This window comes from Microplitis demolitor, chromosome 3 (genome assembly GCF_026212275.2).
Source record: "Microplitis demolitor isolate Queensland-Clemson2020A chromosome 3, iyMicDemo2.1a, whole genome shotgun sequence".
NCBI classification, from domain to species: domain Eukaryota; kingdom Metazoa; phylum Arthropoda; class Insecta; order Hymenoptera; family Braconidae; genus Microplitis; species Microplitis demolitor.
Genome location: NC_068547.1, coordinates 3,036,081 through 3,058,670, shown reverse-complemented (window position 1 = coordinate 3,058,670; position 22,590 = coordinate 3,036,081). Strand labels below are relative to the sequence as shown.

Genomic DNA, 22,590 nt, shown 5'->3' with positions numbered 1-22,590 from the left:
CTCAGTAATCACTTATTGTTAGCAAATGAATGATTACTCTACTCGAGATTGTAGATGAAATAAGGGATATTTAATAAGTACAAGATTTAAGTCATAGTATAATGATGTGTAGAGTAGGACCCGTGCACACAAGCCCCGCCCGGCAATCACACAGATATCGAGAAAATTATACACAAAGTATCACGTATCACATGACTCTTGCGGATTATAATTGTGTACCCATGCAACTGTGATACCGGCTAAGTCCTTTGGGACCGTGTAAAAATATAACCAACACATATGTACATACAATGCTGTGTACATTTATTATTACATTGTATATATGTATGTATATATATATCAGGACATTATGCAAAAATATATTATATATATTATCGTATGTGTGTATGTGTAGCATGTACATATTTTAAACAGAAATTAAAATTAATGAGTTTAATTATTACGTGCATCGTTCACTGCACATTCATACGAGGTCACTTTAGCTTTTACTCACACTAAAAAAAAAATACTGCGGACATCAACACGAAATTTTTTTTTAAAATTTTATTTTCCAACCAATAAATAAAATTCGTAAAAGAATTTAATTTATTAATAAAATTTAACCCAGAACCCGAATCTGGTCCCGCTTGACCGGCGGTCGTAATGTAAAGAGAATACGGTAGCTTTACACTGAAATTCTTTACGAATCACTACTACTACTACCACATATTACATATTTCTACATACTAACCAGAACTTATATACCTGCGGCATGAGATAAAAAGATTAACTCGCGTTGTTAAAACGTCAAATCGATTTACGATGATTTGGTTACAAGTTATTTCATCGAACATATAATATATATATGCATATATATTTTTAAATATTACCCATGTTTATTTTTATTTAGCTTCTTAACTCAATAAATTTAAACTCTCTGTAATTTAAGATCCAGGCTTTGTTTATTTAATCGCCTGGAAATTATCAGAATTTATTTTATTTATTTTTCTTATCACTTTTAATTAATCGCTCGTAATTAATATTTTATTATATTCATTGTGCATTAATATCACTATGGAAATACATTTTTCCTCGGGAATAATAACAAAATATATATATATATATATATATATATATACATATTTTATCTGAGAGATGGTATTAGGCTCCAATAATTCACTTCGAAGATAAAAAAAAAAGGAAATAAATAAATAAATAGGCGTGTAAAATGATTAGCTGTAAATCTATCAGATATGACCGCCTCTGCTATTCACACCTGGTTTTCCTCTCACAAACCTCTGAGGGCGTATTGTATTATTATTATTATTATTATTATTATTATATGTATTATTAACTGACGGCAAGGATACGGCAAGGGATGCCGCTGCCCTACAGAAAGTAATTCCGTTTATATAGATTAAGAAGACGATGATTCGAAAGGCCAGCTGCATACTTGTTACACCCCTCAGCCATGTGCTTACACTCTTAAAAAATTATCTGGAATATTTAGTGGCTAATTATTGAGTGAAAAGAAAAAAAACTATAGAGGAAAATGATGGCTGCGGCACGAAAAATATAATCGGCAATAAAGTTAATGTAGAGGTCGTTACTCTGAGAAATATGAGCCAGATATCTGCAAGATCGGAATATCGGTTGTTGGTGCCGCGAAGCAGGACGATCAGTCGAGCGATCACCCGTAATATGAAGCAGGCTTAAGTGCAAAGAAATCCGATAAATGAAGCCTGCTAATTTTTTTTTACACGCTGTCAGCCTGGTGCAACGATATTGAAGTGGGTCTCAATCACTCACGAAGTGTTAAAATTGTAACTTAATATTTTAAGTTTAAATATCCTATTTAAAAACCGCACTAATTCAATTAATTTTTTATTTATTCCGATGTTAAATCCAAAAAAATTTTCAAGGGTCGCGACCCCTCCCTCTTCTCAAAAAAAAAAAATTTGTCATGACATCCTTTTTTTTCTAATGCTAATTATGCTTTTGTTTCTAATAATTAAATTTTTTTGAACAATAATTGGCGAGTTGTCCCAAAAATGGGACAAAATCAGGCCCGCGGAATTTTTGTCGAAAGGTTAAAATTCCGCATTATCATTTACAAAGTTATTTTGTTTTTAAAAATTTTTCCCGGGATTCGTGTCTTAAAATTTTTGTATAATTTTGAAATTTAATAAATATATGAAACTCATAAAAATATGACGGTGAAAAAAAAATTTTTGATGGGAAATTTTTAAGGAAGTCCATCATGCCCCGGTCTCTCCCTGAAAAAAAAAGAATTAATATAATTACATTCTGCACGATTTAATAAAAAATAGTATGCAAGGCGCCAACTAGCGTATGTTTACTATAATAATTAAAAAAAAAAAAATTTATATACGTATAGAGTCAAGAAGTTTATACTCTAAGGGGTGAAAATTAAAAGTGTAAGAAATACCTGAAGCAATTTGAATGCGACAGTGGTATCCCTGCATATGCATGAGCTGCCTGCGTGTCTCTTACCCTGCCCGCGAAAACAAGGCCGGGAATATTAAACCTCTAATAACCTGGATAAAGACACCTCCTGCAAGAAAGAGATAATGAGTGTAATTATTAAAGTTTGTCATCTGCGTTACGTCTAGAATGCGGCATTTTTTTTTTTTATGGAAATTCTTGGATAGATCCCCTCCCGAGGGTGGTGCAGCCAAGGGAACTGAAACGAACATAAAGTCGACAGCTCGGGCTGTGTACATACAAGAACACGCGTTCGTATATGCTAATGCCTCTGCGTTGTTCTGATTAAGAACGATAAACAAAGCAATTATACAGAAAGGAAGGGATGCCAGAAAGGTAACCCAACATCAGCCACCCCGTTTTATTTCACCTTTTTTAATAAATAAAATAAAAAAAAAACCTCCCTTAAATTGTCACATGAATAATACAGTACTATCCTAAATAAAAACATATTTACGCCGCGTTTCTAACTGATAAAAATTTTTTATTCTATTAAATTATATTTTATTTCCAATTACACTTATCTTGATGTACAGCTTAATGGGATCATGTTTATTTTTTAATAACTATTAATATTATTTCAAATAAATTAATTAAATCCGTCTATTTGATAAAGTCCCATGTTTTCGTTATAAAAAATCCACTTATTTTTTTCGCTTTGTGGTTTTTAATATCACGTGCGTAGTAACCGAAGAGATTGAAATGTTGATATACATTAAATATATAACGGCAATTTTATTTATTTATTTATTACGTCAAATTTTTTTTATTATCATTTATTATTAATATTAATTAATGTCATCTGAAACAATCAATTAATTGAACTCAATAAATTCCAGGCATTTTAGATGAAACGCGAAATTATTTTACAAGTTAATTAAATGTCTTGGGTAACTATACTTTGCGTCAAGTGTCATTCGAGTTGCATGAGAGCACGTTGATGCTTTATTTACTCGTAATGCTAAATAATTACCCGACATTTTTAGACAAATCACTTGAGAAAAAATATATTAATTAGTATGACAATTAAAATGCTATTAATTAGTACCTTTAAATATTATTAGCAGTACTGGGAAAAACACAATTAATTTAAATAAAGGATTTAGTCGTAAATCAAGGCGGCCTTGATCCAAGGATTTATAGATTCTTCAAAATGACGGTTAAATGCTCGTATAAGTTATAATGAGAATATAGACGATAGTACTGTAGTTGAAAATGGATTTGACCCTTGTCATTGGGCCCATATATTTCTTCTGGAATTCCCCTCTACAGACTGTCTCTCCCTCTCTCTATTTGTTTCTTTCTCGCTTTAACATATATAACACAATGTATACACAAACACACACATGCCCCTTGGCACGCGGTGCCACGTGCCACTTCGATTTCCTCTTTCATTTGGGTCTATACAATTTATAACCATAGACTTGATCAGGTATCAATCTTTGGAACGAAGGAAAAAAAATTAATAATACAGATAATAAATAAAATATTTGTTATGCCTCAGTTACAAACTAAACCACAGTAAAAAAATTTTAATTTATTGTATTAAATCAATAATCCAAAAGTATATTATATATTATATTATATTATAAAGGTTAATAGGAAGAACCGGAATCGATTTGTGTGCTCACAGTTGCCAGAAGTAACAGCAATAAAAGTAAAAAATGAACAAGATAAAGCCACTAAATGATCGGGGGTGGAAGGGGTTCCCGCGTGGGCGGTAGACGTTATCGATTATTCCGAGACCGCGGCTCGACCTTCTTCCTTTAGCCGTCTCTGGGCAGGAGGTTGGCCGGAGTAAAGCGAGCCAAGTAAACCCAAGAGCCAAGACCCAATACGAAGACTCACTGGAGCAGAACAGAAAGCACCGCGTCCATCCCTTACCTCTCCAAGTGTGTACTTAGAGAATTTACGATCGTGTAAGCGAGAACCCGCTCGATCAAGTATGAAACCTCGGACTCTGTGCGCCCCTGAGTATTAAATATCGGTATTGAGTTTCCACCTCTCAATCGCATGTTTCTTCAGACGATGACGCCGTATTTATTATTTTTATACATATATTTACAGATTTTTTTTGTTGTTTTGTTGAAAATTTGACTAGAATGTCTTGATTATGCCCGAAATTATTTATGGATTTAATGGGAATAATTAATAAGTTAAATTTTTTCGATTTTATAATTAAAATTTTTTTTGCTAGTGATAGCATCGAAACATAACTGAGACAGTTGGTATGGAGTGAAAATCGATACATCGAGAAAGTAACCTACACGTTGGATGGCTGGTGAGGAATAGTAGCCGAGTTTAAGGGAGAGACTTTAAGTCAGTGAGTGAAAGGGAGAGAGAAAGGAGCCACTGCGATTACAGGAGTGACTCAGAGCTGTTTCCGGTGGGCGCCATGACGGATTTAAGTACTTCCGGACCAGGGTAGTTAGCGCGTGCGCGTATCCTTCTGCACTAACCCCGTACCGGGTCTTATTTCCATCCAGAATACCACAATAACAAATTAAACTACTTCTCTAGGCTCTTTTAAGTTCAATTATTATCTGCACCAAAATTACTGATCACTGATTAGCTAATTGCTGATTACAAATCCATAAAGGAACTTATAATAAACTCGGCGGAGACTTGACTTTGAAAAGAGACCATTTACTCCAAGCAGTGCAGAGAATAAGAGCAAATGGGGTTGAAGCCGCATAATTACGCGGCTGCGGGCACTGTGGCACGCGCTGTAGTAACGCCGCCATCTATTTCGGCCAATTACCTTTCTTGCCTCTGGCAATCGATAAATCATATCGGTGATACTGCAGCGATCGATGAAGAACCCCTTTAAGAAATTAATTCGGATGTCACTGGGATTCTCAATTACAAGGAAATAAATCAGCATTAATTCACCTGACAAATAATTTATTTATTTATTCGTTAAATATTTAAGGCGAAAAAATATTTGAATATTATTTTTAAAATATACTTGACAACGTCAAGGCAACGTCTCGTGTTACCTTGATCCCAGATACGTGCTTATAAGCTTGTATCCTTATAAATAACCCGGACAAGACCAGTTTGACAAAATAAGGATGAGGTTGAGTAAACAAACCGTTTAATTCACCGAGAATCTAATACCCGGTTTTTCTAATTCACGCAGATGATCCCCAGTCCGGGACAATCTGAAGGATCACAATCCCGAGTGTAAATGTATTTATAGATGCAGTAGACAGCGGACTGATGTAAGGAATAGGAGAATGGAAAAAGAACCGACCCCGTGATGACCGCGAGATGGCTTCGGGGTGGTCTGGGTCCAGAACGCGATGTTACCTTACACCTTACCGCGGGACCGCGATATACGCACCTCCAATACGCATCAACTTGCCCGGACGCCGTCGTAAATACTCCGGTAAAAACATATATAGGGGCTCGTTATTATGATGCTAATGAGCAGCCACGCGAATTCTGACCCCCGGTGTCGCCGAGATTCACGATCCCAGTTCGATTTACCGTCTAGTCTTCATTCCCCTCTCGTACTTTTCTTCTTCTTCTTCTTCTTCTTCTTCTTCTTCTTCTTCTTCTTCTTCTTCTTCTTCAGCTCCTTCTTTATTTTTATTCATTTTATCCTTACTCACATAATCTCATATACCTTCCATATCATTTTTATAAAGTATCAAATGCTAAAAAACAAATTACCTTACGTTTACTCCACAAAAAAAAATATTTCACTTCTCCTGAATATTTCGAGTTCTGCAAAACCGCCGGAATTTATAAATCAGATATTTTTGTCATTAAAAAAAATATATATACATATACATATATTAAATAAATATAACAAGCCTGAAAATGAGTGTACGTCGAAAAAGGGGAACTGAGTAGGCATCTCAGCCAAACCAGCTTGTCCAACCGTTGTTTAATGTAATTTGACACTGCGGCGGGGATTTGTCACTCGACACCGCAGGTAGATTATCGCTCCAAGTGGCAATTTATCAAAAATACTCAGTGATGGCCATCATTCCGTCACTCGCATCCACAATATCAAGAGCGTTAATTTTCCGAGCTTCAAATCCGCAATTTCCTACAAAATAAAAAAAAATATTTACCACCTCTATCCCGGTAGAATTGTTCGGTTGTACTTTCACTTCTCACGCGATCCTGCTCCTTTGGTTTAATACTTTCCTATATCATTGTCCAAAGGATCCAAAAATCACCCGCCGAAATGACCATCAGGCAGAAAAACATAATAAGATACCCGCGTCATAAATATCCGGAACGTTTGTTCGAATTAAATAGAAAACGAACCCCTGGTTTACCACCTCGCTTACTTTATTCATCTTATTTTTATTTTTATTCATTTAATTCTTTTTCACTACAGTTAGCGATATAAATTCGAGCTCTATGGGCAATGGGCCTTCAAATATAAATAATCGACGGTCATTTGCAGTAAATCAGATCTCGCGCGACGTCGGCACACCTACACCATGAAAATCGCTCGATATTCCACATCACAATTTATTTATTTACAAAAAAAAAAAAATAGAATCACATTTTTGTCCCATGTCTCAAATACTTCATACACTTTTCTAATAATTTTCACGGCTGTGTACTTGAGAGTAACAATAAAACAAAATTTAGTTTTTTAAAAAAAATCTAAAAAAATAGTAGATGCGCACAGCGAGAGACGGCCGCTTGATTCTTAATAAAGCCATGATATAGTTTATACCCTCTCGTAAATAACAATTAGCGTATGCACTGTAAAAATGACGCGCGTTCGAATATTTATCGTTCGGATACTGCCGGTAACTAACAAACTAACTGTGAGATTAATCGCGCTCGACGCTCGCTGGGTAAACTTGCAATAATAATCATTATAATCCACATACTTACATACATATGTATATATATATATATATATATATATATATATATATATCTATATATAACACATATAAAAACGATGCAACTTCATTTGCGATCGCCAATAAACTCACAAACAACATAATTCCCTTCTTTTTAAAACCTTTCCGTAAAACTATTAAAAAATCTTGAATAAATAACTTTTAAAATTTATTTTACGTCAGGTTAATTTGCAGAGGGTTAAATATAAAAATTACAATCATACATTCTAGTTACACTAAAGTAACTTGATTATATATTCGTATTTTATATCAAAGTCATATAAATATTTATCACTATAATTAATAATAAGAAGCAAAAGTGTCTAAATCTTATGGCTTTTCCGGGGACTTTTTCTCTCCTGTGTTATACCGGCTCGGATGTAAATAGACGTATACAAATATGTATACATACATATGTATAATATAATATTCTTAAAGTAAACGAGATCGAGAATCGCAATTAGCGAGAGTAGAGGTAGTGCGTACACTAGGAACTACGAGTGTTCCTGGGTATCGTGTCAAAGAGTCACGCAAACTCTAAGCCTATAAGAAAGGTATCCTCACTTTACTACTTACCCCGCAATCGTTTGTATCGGAATACCAGCTTTGGCTTCAGCTTATATGAGCTTTTTTTTATTGGATTATTATTATTTTTTTTTTTTTTTTTTTTTTTTTTAGATCGTATGTGAGTACTAGTACATGGGTACAATGTACCTCGCTCTTGGGTACATACGACTTAAGCCTTAGACGTTGGTGTACATCATTGTTCTGTATGTTAGTTTATATGTCCCTATATATATACTCTAATGTATACATTTATAAAAATTTACAAGACCTTGGAGACTCGTGGAATCATGGAGTTCTTCACCAATCGGTGCAATATGATCTTCCGAGTGGAGAACGGTCTTGTGATTTTATCGAATTTAATTAGCGGATGAAGCTCATGCAATTTTCTTTCTTTCGTGACCTCACACTAACAAAACGGCTATAATATTAAACATAAAAAAAAAATTTATGTTCTGTATTCAGTTTAATTAAAAATATTTTGATACTTTTTTCCTGTAGTAAAAAAAAAAAAAGTAGAGATGAATTACTGGAACTTGACGAAATTATGGATTTTTGAAAGTAGCGCGCAAAATATGAATTTTAGTTAATATGTAAAAATGGAAAAGAGAAAAAAAAAGATGGAGCCTTGATGATTTCGAGTGTCCAAGTACAAGCAAAGTACATTACCCGCACCTTGAATCGCTGAAAGTGTTGACCGTCTCCTTGGGAATGGACCTTATTAATTGAGCAAAGGACGTCACAAATATAAATATATATGTAAGTAATTAGGCGTTGGAAATATTGCGGTGTCCTCGGAAATTTAGCTCGTTCATGCGCCAACACATTCGCGCACATAAATGTCAATATTAAAAATAATTCAAGTTTAATTACCAGTCGATAAATTTATAATGAATCAGATACATCGAGTCAATAAATTTGATAATACTATCAAACGAGTTATCGTGAAAAACTTTAGAGTGTCGGTGGTGAGATAAATTTTAAAATGGAAAAATAATAATAATAAAAAGAGTAATATATGATTGGGATCGGCCTTATCCTCAAATCTCGATGTCGTCGCCATGCGTAATCAGACGATTAATTAGATAATTGAAACGCGGAATGGGAGCGCGACCACCACGAATGCCGGCGAGAGTTTCGATACTAATGAAAGCGTAGATTAATCTTTAAAATTTAATGCCTATAATATACTTCTGATGACACGCCTAAAGCTATTATTCAAAATTTGACATTTTTACCCAGAAAAAAAATTATTTTTTGACGAAAATAAATTTTCACTCATCACAAGAAATTTTTTTTCTTTCAATTAATAGTGCGAAAAATTTGTTGGGTCAAATGAAATTTTTGCGTCAAGAAATCCTTTTTTTTGCATAAAATTTCTATCTTATACACACAAAAAAAAATGTTTACTCACTTCGAAAAAATATTTTCTTTATCTAAAAAATTTTTTGCATCATGAATTGAAAACGAAAATTTTCTTGAGCCAAGAAATCCTTTTTTTCCGTGTAGACTTCCGTCACTCCTTATATTGCTCTCATTCCCTCATTTATTTCCGACACCATAAATAAACAAAACTTTTTCAAAAGACAAGAGCTGAAGCTTAAAGACTTTATTACAAAGTACTGCGCAAAAAGTTGGCGCCAAGTAAATTATTGCGTCGCGTCACTCGTTATTACTTTAGCACTTTTTGTTATTACAATCAACTATTTAAAAAAAAAAAACCAAGTTCACCTGGTCTCGAAAATTACCATCAACAATATTATTAAACAACATAAATAAATAATTTTTTTTATCCATCTCTATTCAAAAGTAATCTCCCATAATTAATACAATTATTTAAAATAAATGAATAAATAATACTTGATAATAAAATAGTAAATACTTAATGTAAATTTATTTACATACTCATACTCTTACTCATTGACGAAGCGCAAAGTCAAGATGTGTGTCGAAAGACTTAACTTCACTCTCATGTATTATATATTATGCTCTCTGCAGACTCGTGCCGCTACGATTTTTCCTCCGGCAATAATCTCAACACCTCAAGATACCTCAGACGCATACAAATTAAGGTATATCCATCAACATCATTAGTAACTCCGCATATTACCATTCGTAATTACTCATTTATTATTTATATTTCTGTCAATACGTCATTTAATTTAATAACCCGTTCTAACAATTCCTTGCGTACATTGGTAATTAAAAAAATTAAATTCAACAATTATTCAGTCCTTGAAGTGAAAAAAAATAATAATAATGATAATAAATAAATAACTTGGAATAAAAACAGAGAAGAGGGTTCCTTACGTAATCAAAGATTTTTATCACTGCAACAGGGATAGGGCGGAGCCCTACACACGCTCCATTATCAGTATGTCAGACAGATTACTTTATATATTTAAACCCCTTTGTCTTATATGTACACACTCGGGTTGTATATTTAAAAGCATCAGTTTCGTTAAAAACATAAGACACAAGACAGCCCTTCTTTCAAAAGATATACATGTCCGATCTATCATTCACTGTACTGATTTTTATCAAACCACCCTAGGAAAAAAAAAAAGAACAGAAATTAAAAAATGTTGGAAATCCAAATGTGCGCACCCCAATAACTCATTATAATTATTATTGTTTTAGTTTTTGATAATTCATTTTATTTTTTAAGTTACAATTCAATTTTTAAAATTTTAAATTTTTAAAAATATCCCGCCTTATTTTTAAATGTCACTTTTTAAATCTTACATAGAAAAAAGGGATTTCTTGGCATGAAAAATTTTTACTTGCCTGGAAAAGAGTGTAGGGATGATTTAGTTGAGTGAAATAATCGAAAAAATAATTTCGATCGTAAGGCGCATTGGCACTTAAGGTGCGCGAAAAAATGGGGGAGAGAAATTTAAAAAAATCATTTTTAACGTATAAATAATTGAGAATAAAAAGTTATTTAACATAAAGCTTAATTTTTATATCGATAGATAAGTATAATTTAAAGGTAAATCTTGTGAGGTCATGCACTCAACAGAACCGCCCTCCCGAGTCAGTATGTAGGGGCAGTAATGTCTGTAATCTTGCTGTAAGCCACACTATGGAGTACCAGCAGTAGCGAGCATAATGCGACCTTATTACAAGGAGAGATCCTTTTTACCCTTTTTACCTTTTTTATAATGCATATGTGTATGAATATATACATATATATATATACCTTTGCACATTTGTATACATAATACGCGTATGTATATAATATTTTGTATTTTGCACTATAACATTTCCATGATTTTAGAGTAGATACAGGGTTTAAACTCGGCGTTTGAGGATTACAGCTGGAAAAGTATGGATATGAGTGCACGCGATTTCATAAATTCTTCATCTTACATCAGATCTTTTATTTTATTTATCGAATTGTGCGTGTTGGCAAACTATTTTAAATTATATTCCTTCGGGAATAAATTTCTGTTATTATTGTCATTGAAAATTTTTATAATCACTGCGTGCTATGCAATTTTTTAATTACACAATTATTGTCATTTAAGAACATTTACTTTCCATAAAAAATATGATTACTCCTTAAAATAGACAATTACAACCCTCAGCAAATTTTCCATAATTCAATGCGCCAAAAATTTTTCTTATCAAGTTTATCAAAATAATTCCTCTGGGACCGAAATTTGGTTTTTTTAAAAATAGTAAAATTTATTACAACAGATTATATGTCACTGTGGTGATAAAATTTTTTTTTTCTGTGTCATTTTCTAATATTTGATGATCGATGACCACTAGCATTTTTTTTTTTCAAAAGAAAATGCGTCAGTAGTTCAAGGAAAACAGCTTGTAAAATTGACCGTTATCTTTTACTGCCGCGCAAACTTATTGGATGTCACAAAGGGTTAAAAAACAATTCTGTAAATTCACTCGCACGTACGCTTACACACGCAGCCATCATACAACGCATGATATACTTATCGAAGCGTACCGCAAACACATAAATCATCTTTCGATCATACGAATAAAACGCCAGATAATCGTTTCGCTGACCGGTTAATTCACTTGAGCATTCAATCGGGCTAAAAGTCACGAGTCATTCAGCCTTTTTACCGTCATTATTATTAATAATAATATTATCACAATATAAAGGAGCGCACATGATAGCATCAAGTGGTTATCGTACTCCAAGTCATCTTATTTACCTCGATGATGTCTAAATATACCCCCATAATTTTTGATAGCTTCATCATCAAAATATCAGGCTTACACAAACTGACACTCTAATTATTTCTTTATCATCCTCCTCCGCCTCGCGCGTTTCAATAAACGTTAATTAAATTTTTTTTTCCCTTTTCTTTACCTTATACTTTTTTTTTATTCTAAAAAAAAACTGCCCACATAAATAAATAACTAGTCCAGGAAATATTTATTCAAAATTGCCGCTCATAACTTCTGCGAACTAAAGCAATAAAATAAAAGCACGGAATTTTTTTTTTTTTCCAAGTAAACCTCAAGTATCTCAAATAACTTTTCCTCGCTACTTGATCGCCGAACAAACTTTCCCTTCTACCCCTATATAAAAAAATTATTTATAGACATCATTTATATTTATTTGTTTTATGCACAAATAAATTTTTAGCTCTAACTTAATTTTCAACAAAACTTTTTCTTAACTTTTATTATTTTTTTCCAAGTTGACTAAAGACTCACACAAAACTCAAACGAAAAAGTAAAGCATTAATTTTCATGTACGGAGTAATTTAATGTACAGTAGCGTAAACACAACACTATTAGCAGTATCATAGTCTATATATATAGTTAAGTTTTACTTTCTTGAATAAAGTCGCGTGGCATACGCGTGCAGTGTCGTCGCGTGCAACAGTCATTACAAAACCATCGTCACTGATGTAAAGAAAAGTTATCCATTAGTTGTCGTTTTCGTCGATCCTACTCATTGTTAGTGTCGTCGTCGTCATGTCTGCACGCATCAACGCACTGTCAGTTTAACACTTAAAATATAAATATTGTTTCTAAACAAGATGTCTATAAATATAAGAGGTTTATTAGAGATATATTTCTTTTGGAAAAATAGCTATTGTAGGTCTCGTCGCGATTTTCAAAGAAATGTGCTGTTATGTTTTATTTTGCTGAAAAATGACATCGGTTCGAAAGTTTATATATATGTGTATGTATGCATGTACGCATTCATATGTACAGAGAAATTATTCTTGTTTGAAATGATATGTCATTATAACACGTGACCCTATTGGCCACCTGACGGAAATTGAAACAAACACATGGAAAAATTACTGCAATGGTTACAGTAATTTGCGGTGTGATCAGGTGGCCAATATGGTTCAGCTTTACTATGACACCATAACATTTTGAACAATAATAATTTTAGATGGATGCTGGTTAGTAAACATGTTCTTTGAGAAATTACTTTGATCAAGTTCGAATTTTTGCAAAAATAGTATTTTTTGCATTATCCTTAAATAACTTTCGAACCGAAAGCAATAACTTACTTCCGGAAAATGCATCTTAAAGTTCATGAAATAAGCTTCAATTTTCACTATACAACTTGGGTTTTATAATAATTTCTTCTAACAAAATAATAATCTCGAATATTGGAATAAAGTTGCAATAATTTGAAAATACGAAATATACTTTTCCATTTCAGGTATAACCGGACGGCACTTTTTTTAATTTATAATGGCCAGACATTAATTAAATTTATTTGTCTCCCAAATAAATTATTTCAATAAATAAAAAAACTTTAATTAATTAAAATAATTTGTTGACTTGTGTATGGTCAGTAAATGATTATGCTGGAAAATTCCGCATGAATACCCGATCCACGCCCAGGACGCCGCATGAGCGACACTTCCTCTGTGAGGGCCCTCTTTTAAACGTGTACAGATATATACAATTATATATATGTATATGGATTATTATACATATAAAAATATTAAAACGAGGATCTGGACAGACCGCTAAGATACACCTGCCCTCCCTACTGGTTGATACGCGCCATAATTAGACCATACGGGACCACCTCGTCCCACTAAATAATAAACTGCTAGTGTATTAAACTCATTCGCGTCAACCGCGACTGACTCTACCCACCTTGTTTTCTTCACAATGAATATTTCTTACGAGTACTTATTTCATTTACTTTTATATCACATACTAGAGGTGGCGATGTTTGTTTTGTACGTACTCATTACTCCATAGTCAATATATATTCAAATGAAATAAAATTTAACCCCTTTAATTCCATTGTTAACATGTGTTTCCTTATTTCTGTTGCAGTTGTGATGCACAAAGACAAAGAAGAAAACTCACATCGAGATTCCCACTATCGGGCCAGAGAAATGACAGCATTGGCAGCTTACGATCATAACCATTTAGACGGGGAAATGTTTTTACAGGTTTCTATATTTTTTTTTTGTCATTAATAAGGGTCTCTGAACTTTTACTACTATTCTTGTTGCACTTGCGCAGTAAATGGAAATTTTGTCCACATTTTTCTTTTCAACAAATGAACATTTTTAAAAAATCAAAACGTAGATTGCTAGATCATAGAGTAATGCATCGCTGCATTCTTAATTTTGCGTTTAGAGGTTTTGTTTGAGAGAAAGACTTGGAAAAAAATTACTAGAGACCTTCTCTAATAGGAAAAAAATTTTTTAATTTTATAATTTTGTCACAGTAACGAAATTAAATTTTTTTTCTAAAACTGAAGAGTAGAAATCATTCAAAAAAATAATTTGAACGTTGATAATTAAAAAAAAATATATATACAACAAAGATACATAAAGTAGTGTCCAGTAGCAAATATACCCATCAATCAAAAAGCATGAGGAATATTTACCGAGCTAATCAATGAACTTGACGCAGTAAATTAACTCAACATTAATAAATCTCTTGTAAGTGAAATATATATATATATATATTTCACTCAGTAAAAATGATCGATTAGCTGCAATAAGTATTTCTTGTTAATAAAACCAACGAGTACCATAATCTCTGAGAACAACTCTATTTTGTGGATCACGCGATTGGTCAATCGTCTGGCGAAATAAATGAGAAACATCCCCGCAACTATCAACACATCATTTATATACATACATATCTCTATCTATACATATATCTATTGAAGTTTCATTGAAGTAACAAAGACGTATTGTAAACTGTCTTCACTTAAGTACTAAGACAGTGCATTATAGTTTTTAACCCGAGTCACGAAGAGAAGATCTAAAGGCGCGTTGATCCAGGCTGGACTATATATATGTATACATATATATAGGTGTAGCAAAACAACAAGTATCACATCAGCAGTACCAGTAACAACAGTAATGGCATAAGCACAAGACATGTACATACTCAGTTGAGAGTTAAGAGTAAGAAGTATATATAAAGGAGTAACGATATATCCGGCTGATGAACCGGCTATGAAACTCAACCATACGAGGTGTCTATTCCTCCGAAGTAAAGAAGGGTACGCGGATTAATGGTCGTGTATCATGCAATGCTATTACCACTCGTTGTTGCATTTTAGGTAGTGTGGAGATACGTTGTTTAAGTTGCTGGTATTGCTTAAACATTAATATATATATAGTAGTTGTGAGATATGGACACCAGGGGGAGAAAGGACGAAGAGCATAAACACAAACTCTGGACGGGAAACTTCCCGGCATCTATAACTGTCGGTTATTAATTGTCAGCTCGTTAATTACGATTCTGTGTTGCCTCCGTGCCTGGAGCCAATTGCTGGGCAGGCGCCTGCTCTGACGACCTCATGAATGACAGACTTGACAACGAGCTCGACACGTGTGTTGCCTGGTTCGACACTAAAATACTTTAATCCGCTGATTATTAAACTGGAGAAGGAAAAAAGGAAAAAAAGGACAATTTTTTTTTGTTTTATTAATTTGCGATGGGACTTTTTTTATTAAAGTAATATGATAATGATCATGACGGGTATAAAACCGAAGAGGAATTCAGCTGTAGTGGTGGCCGAGTTGTCATAAAGTGGATTTACTATCGGGTTCGTAAAGTTTATGAGGAGCAGCGGCGGAACCTGATGGGGAAGAGAAAAAAAAAAAGAGGAACTGGTATAGATATATATGGCGCATACGTAGGAGTAGGTTTCTGAGCCCGGGGAAAGTGAGAGCTGGTGGATAATGCTGAAGAAAGGGCTCTTGGAAAAAGCCACGAAGGTGAGTTCGGAGAACGGGAATTATTTATACGAGAATCGAAGAGGAGTAGGCCGTGTAGTGTAAGAGAGAGAAGAGTTTTTAGTGGCTGGAGAGGGAGAGAACTCCGACCGAGCCTTGATTTCCATAAATCAATAGGCAAGGTACATCGCTGGGTTCTTTTGGCTCAGAGTCGTTACCGCCAGCGCCGCTTCGCATATGCACCTTGATGAATCGCCTACCTCATATGCATTTTTCTTACAAATTGCGAGCGTTGTTTCGCAATCGTATCGAACTATTTCATCGCCAGCTATAAAATCCCTCTGATGAATACAATTTTATTAAATATCGGAATTACTAATTTAATCCCGAGAATCAATAAAAATATTATTTTCTTGAGCTCAGACGCACGAGGCAAGGCGGGGTATCAATTTAAGTAGAATTGTTTGAAAAGACAGGAAAAGAAAGGTAGTGCAGGAAAGTAGGGGTTTGTTCTTACAGTACGGCGACTCGGTGGTTATTTGGATGAGCAAAAAATAATGGAATGGAATGGAGTAAAATGTAATGGAAGGTAAAAGACGGGGCGAGTTATCAGTGTGTGTGAGCGCACATGAGCTGGTGGATCAGAGGGAGGAAAAGGAGCTGGCCGATCAATACGGGAAGGACTAGTGGTGCCAGACCAAGGCGAGTCCAACCTAACCTCCATTATGTATACTCAGCTAGCTCGTACTTGTCTACCTTCACATCCACATCCACATCTATTCGACTCATATCATCCCAACCCCATTCCTCAGCAGCTGGTAGTATTTGTGTAGCTGGCGCGCACTACTCACCAACAGCAACAGCAACACACTATCATAAACACCACTTACAACCCCTCTGGCACTGACTCACTACTGTCTAGTACTCTACCTCGGAACGGAATTCCGCTTCCCGCCTCGACCTGATTTCCCCAGTGATCGTCACTGCAATGCAAATGTCTTGTGCGATAGCTCATAGTTAGAAAAAACTCGGCTTCCAAATGACAAAATCGATCTCACGAATTCATTAGTTTGTAAAAAGTAACGGCAAGAAGCTGAGGAGAAGTTGATAAATTTGAATTAAGGGAACAGTAATCTGAGATTTGCTGAAGACGAAAAGTTCGTCAGCGAGCACACACGAAATTGGTCGGCATTGCACGTGCGATCGTGTGCTCAAAGAAGCAAAATGCACGACCACCGGGGGCCAGACATGCAACCATCAGCAACAAGTGAGACTTTAGTACACGAGAGCAGGCCCTACTCATATACTTATGGTCCGCTTGCTTACTATATTTATTTATTTTAAATATACCATATTAAACTACTATATAAGTCTATAAACATCTGCAAGCATCACTTTTAACCATAGCTACTTAGAGAATATTTTTATTTAAAAGTACTATATCTGGATAAAAGCTTCCATACTCGCAATCGTAAGTGCACAGTCCATCAACCTCGACGATAATGGTCTAGCGGCTTACGATAATCTTGCCGTTGATGATCAGGTGATCCCAGTCATGGCACATTACGACTGTAACATCATGACGTTTTGAGGTTCTTATCGAGACTAGCACGCACCAACTCACTGCTGCATCAGTCGAACGGCAGGTGAATAGAAGCTGCCTGCACGCACCTTCATAACAGCCGTACAAATGCATTCAACAATGTGTCCAATTCTGATGTTTGTGCAACGTCCTACGATACACATCCTACGTCTTGTACCTGTTATACAATAATAATAATAATGATGATGATGATGAAGCCTCAACTACTTGTTCTCTTGGCTGGCTCCTCAATCTACCTCGAAAGAATGGTCGCGTGCCATCATCATCGGTCGCACGATCGCCTCGACAATCGTCGGGTGCGATAAGTCCTTCTGAGTCTTGACAACATGCAATGCAGTTGTAAGCTTGAGTAAATTAACGAATTGACTGCAAAGTGTCTTACTTATTTACCTCCAATCATCATTTTTAATTAAATATTTAACCGAGAAACCTACGGAATAAAAATTTCAAACGGCCATACTAGAGGGTGGATAAAAAAAGCTCACGATCTTTCGACAAATCAGATTAAAATCGCCCAGCGAAGGGAGAGAATATCGTGATAGAGGGATTCCACCCCTCGTTCTAGGTTAATCTGACGCAACCCCGAGCTTAAACTCCCCCCTAACCGTCGGGGCCAATGAAAGCCCAGCATCCTCGCGCATGCGATTTCCCGCGCATCTACGATTCCATTTTGCGTGACCATTTAATAATGCTATCCCTAATAAATTTGATTCATATTAAATTATATGACTTATTAATTAAATATATTTGAGATACCCCACTTCCGCCCGTAAAACAATTTGCATATCCGTTTCTCGAAAATTTAAACAATCATTCGAAAATAAGTTATCGAAACGTAATTGGTATTTCAGAATGACATTTGGTAAAAAAAGTATTTAATAGGGCAGTAAAAATACAAATAAAATAAAATAGTTAAGAAGATAAATAAATGCTTGTGGTAAATGTTTATTTTTTTTCATTTTAGTATCTAATAGTACCAGGTACGAAATCCACTGAGGGTTATAATAAAAGAAACAATATATATTTGGGGGCAGTGTAGCAGCGGATAAGCGATTTTAGTATAAACTTGGCAATAAACTAAAACCAATAGAGTTCGAAGGTTGTTAAAACTAGACTAGACCGGATATTTAAAAGCTAAACCCAAGTTTACCCAATTCGATAGAGTAATCCCGTCGTGCAAGAGAGATAACAGACTAGCCATGTGAGCCGTACATGTGTGTTGTTACTCATGCTCATATGATAAACAGCAGTGATCATGTGTGTGCGTTTGCATCACACATGGCAACCACACTATCAGCAAAACCGATAAATGAGAAAACTTTCATGAAAATAGTTTTCATGATTATAAAATTGCATGACTGTTGCTCGATGATGATAGTGCTGATGACTCCAATCCGATGCGTCGACATGTTCGCAAACGAATAAACAAACAATCCGATAGGAAACACAATTTTCTGATAACGAATTTGTAAATTCACTTACGAGTACTCACTTCAAATAGGAAATTGATGAAACAGACAGACATATATCCACTGATAAATCATTTATCAAACGATTCAGCTTTATAACGTGTCAACGACATTGCATTTTTGCATGATAGTCGTTCGTGTATCATGAACATTTTTCTTGCCGGCTCTCGATACACTAGATAAAGATAAAGATCGATATCACGGCCATCCATATGCCGTGACCCCAACGAATTTGCTACAGGTTTTACAAGTATCTTTTTATTTAATCCTATTCTTTACTTATTCTATACTTCGCTTCTTGCTATTCTGTATTACTTTTTTTTACTTCCTGCCGCAAAGTATGAGATAAACTCATCTGCAAATAAGGATAATGCTCAAAGTAATCAATCCCGTCGACGAAAAAATTAATCCGTGGATTTAAATTTTTAAAATGAATGGTACTTTTTGTTTCAGGCACTCAATGGTTTCTTGTTGATATTAACGTGTGATGGGGAAGTATTTTTTGCAACGCACAGCATAGAAAATTACCTCGGATTCCATCAAGTGAGTAAATTTACTATTGCACCGTATAAATTCATAAATATATGGGTAGATAAGTTATGCTGATATGCATGTGTGTGGATGTGATATTATATGATATGATGGCTGGTAAATGAGGAGACATCAGAGTATAAAGTAGTGAAAAGCGTTCTCGGATTTTACTCGCGTGACGCAAGTGTTGTTGGGTATAGGAAGGCATATATTGGCTCTGGAAACGATTGTTCGACTAGTCGGCGACAACAGAGGGTGTGTCCAATTGGATTCTAGGTAAACCTGGTGTTGACATCTTATGTGCTGATATATTCCCATGTACTTTTTCCTACTTGTCTCTCCTCTTCCCCTTGCACATGAGAGTAACTCCCTCTCTTTGCTTCAATTCCATTTCTCCAAATTACCTTTTCTAGCAGAACCTAAACCAGTTCAGTCTTCCTCTCTATTTGCTGTATATATATTTAATAGAATATTTGTTCTCTAGTCTATGCTAAAAAATTTTTTACACTTGGTCTTTGTTCACACCCAACAACGTCAAGTCACGGCATGTTTGTCAAGTTTAATGCACGTGTCGCGTTTACACGCGCGTCAACCTGTGCCAGGATGTTCCTCAAACAATATTACTGCGAGCGAGTCTTTCTCGTGCTCGGAGCATTTTCCGAGTTTAATCGAAGAGTGATATAGACTCAATGGCTTCCGTAAATTCACGTACAAAAAATAATAATAATAATATATAAATAAATAATATTTATTTTAATATTTAATACAAGTTATTTTTTTATGATCTTGAAGTTAGTAAACAATTTTTTTTTTTTTTCAATAAAGCAATTACAAAAAAAAAAAAAAAAAAAAAAAAAATATGCACATGTAGAAAATTAAAAAAACTATAAGTGCAATTTTTTTAAATATTTTTTTTTTATAATTTATCATTTTAAAAAAAATCCAAAAGTCAGCTAACTTGAGTATCATATTTTTTATCATTCCTTTGGCAAATTCTCGAGTACTTGAAGTGGGAATTTTTTTGCAGATGCCTATGAGGCAAAAATAATTTGTGTAATGTAATACACAGAAGCTTGGTCATAGTTGATTTTAATTTAAATAGATACTAACGATAATGACAGCAAAAGACCAAGTTAAATCCATTCATGGTATTAATTCACCCCGCGGGTGTCATTTTATACCGTCAACGTCATTCCAACCTCATATCTACCTCAATAAATATCCACCTCAGAAAAAAAACCTAAGAATAATAATAATACATGACATATAAACGTATCACTATACTTCGAAAGAAAAAAAAAGAAATATTACGATTAAATTTTGAATTATTATTTTTTTCTTGATATTAAAAACCCACCCCTGCTAATTTACATTACCACCCTATTATTTTATTATGCCCTCTATTTCCACATTAGCATTTTTCGAGTTCAAAAATAGGCCAGACGATAATACGTGGAGATAAAACTCTGATAAGTACTTTTTACGACAACGTTAAAAAAAAAATTTACAAGAATACATTTTTTAATTTATTATATTAAATTTCATTTACGGGACACATTTTTTTTTATCGGCTAGATGTTTTTAAAATTATTTTTATCAGCATTAATGTATATTAATATGGGATAATAAAGACAACCGAACCCTTGACTCCAGGAATGCTCTCAAGTATTTTCTCATTCTCATACCTCGATAACTTTATTTTTCATCTCTCTTGGGTTTAAAACCGTAGTCATAACTCATTGGCGTAATTGAGAGCTCAACCTCATGCTCTTGTATATAAACTGCAGTGCAAGCTCTCATACAATATATATCCCCCACAATATACCTATATATTATAAATATAAATAAATATATAACCGCGGCACTGCTCTATATTAATGAGCCCGTAGGATTAATTATTATCACGTGGCTGATTTGTTTCAATTTGTACGGGTCCTTTGATCCCATACCGATACGTGTTTTCATTTCACAGAACCCTCAGCAAATTTATTTAACCCATTGATGAAGCATTACCAGCTTTATTATTTTTATTATTTACACTCACGTTTAAATTTTAACAAATATTTTTTTTGCCAAAAAAACTTATTTTTTTATTTTTTCAAAACATTTCAGCATACGCGTATCCTCGGTAAGGACTTGCGTACTCATGACAGTGACTTATCGTCTTAACGTTGTTTTTCCAGTTTTATTACCTCGGTCTTTCATCGCGTGACGATGATACACGCGGGATCGATCGACTCTGGGATAAATTATCGAATTATTCTGCTTGAATCTACACACACACACACACAAACTCACACGGACACTCTCTCTGTTGAATCTCCCAGTAATCAAGAGCCCGTAATTCTTGTAATATTATTTCCCCATCACCATATTTTGTTAGTATTGTTAATTTTTAAAAACATACATCATTTAATGTCCATTGTCATTTAAATAATTTATGTTTATATTTATATAAATTAAAATTATAAAATATAAATTAACCCGCGCGGTGGAAATGGAGCAACGCGTAAATCATTAGAGTGAGATAAAAAATATTAAGGAATAAAAGATTAAGTACCGGGTATGGGGTACAGTCGAGAAGAAGGAGAGTCAAAAAAATAAGGATGAAAAAAAAATAATACTGTGGTCATGCCGGCGGGGGTGCAAGCAAGCGTCTCCACTAAATAATTACAAGCTCTTAATTAACGACGAGAGCTGATCGTAAAGCCATCCACGGCTCGGCCGCTTCGTCCCGCCGTCAGACTCCATGTTTTCAGATTATTTAAACCAGCAATGGGGTAAAGCACACACATATGCCCTTGTATATATTCATATATGATTTTAAAACCTGCCTATAAATGACTCTCCCCTCCCCCTTCTCTCTGTTACTTTCCAAGTCAGAACGGATTTAAGAC

At 34.3% G+C, this 22,590-nt stretch overlaps 1 protein-coding gene across 2 annotated transcripts in view; it reads left to right on the top strand.

Annotated features, from left to right (window-relative positions):
- LOC103576576 (circadian locomoter output cycles protein kaput) overlaps positions 1-22,590 on the top strand; it is a 106,709-nt gene that overhangs the window by 75,776 nt on the left and 8,343 nt on the right. For both annotated transcript variants that reach the window (XM_008556862.2, XM_008556861.3), the window contains 2 exons: positions 14,223-14,341; positions 19,616-19,705. In XM_008556862.2, the coding sequence (XP_008555084.1) occupies positions 14,223-14,341; positions 19,616-19,705 (209 nt within the window). The remainder of the gene's footprint in view (positions 1-14,222; positions 14,342-19,615; positions 19,706-22,590) is intronic.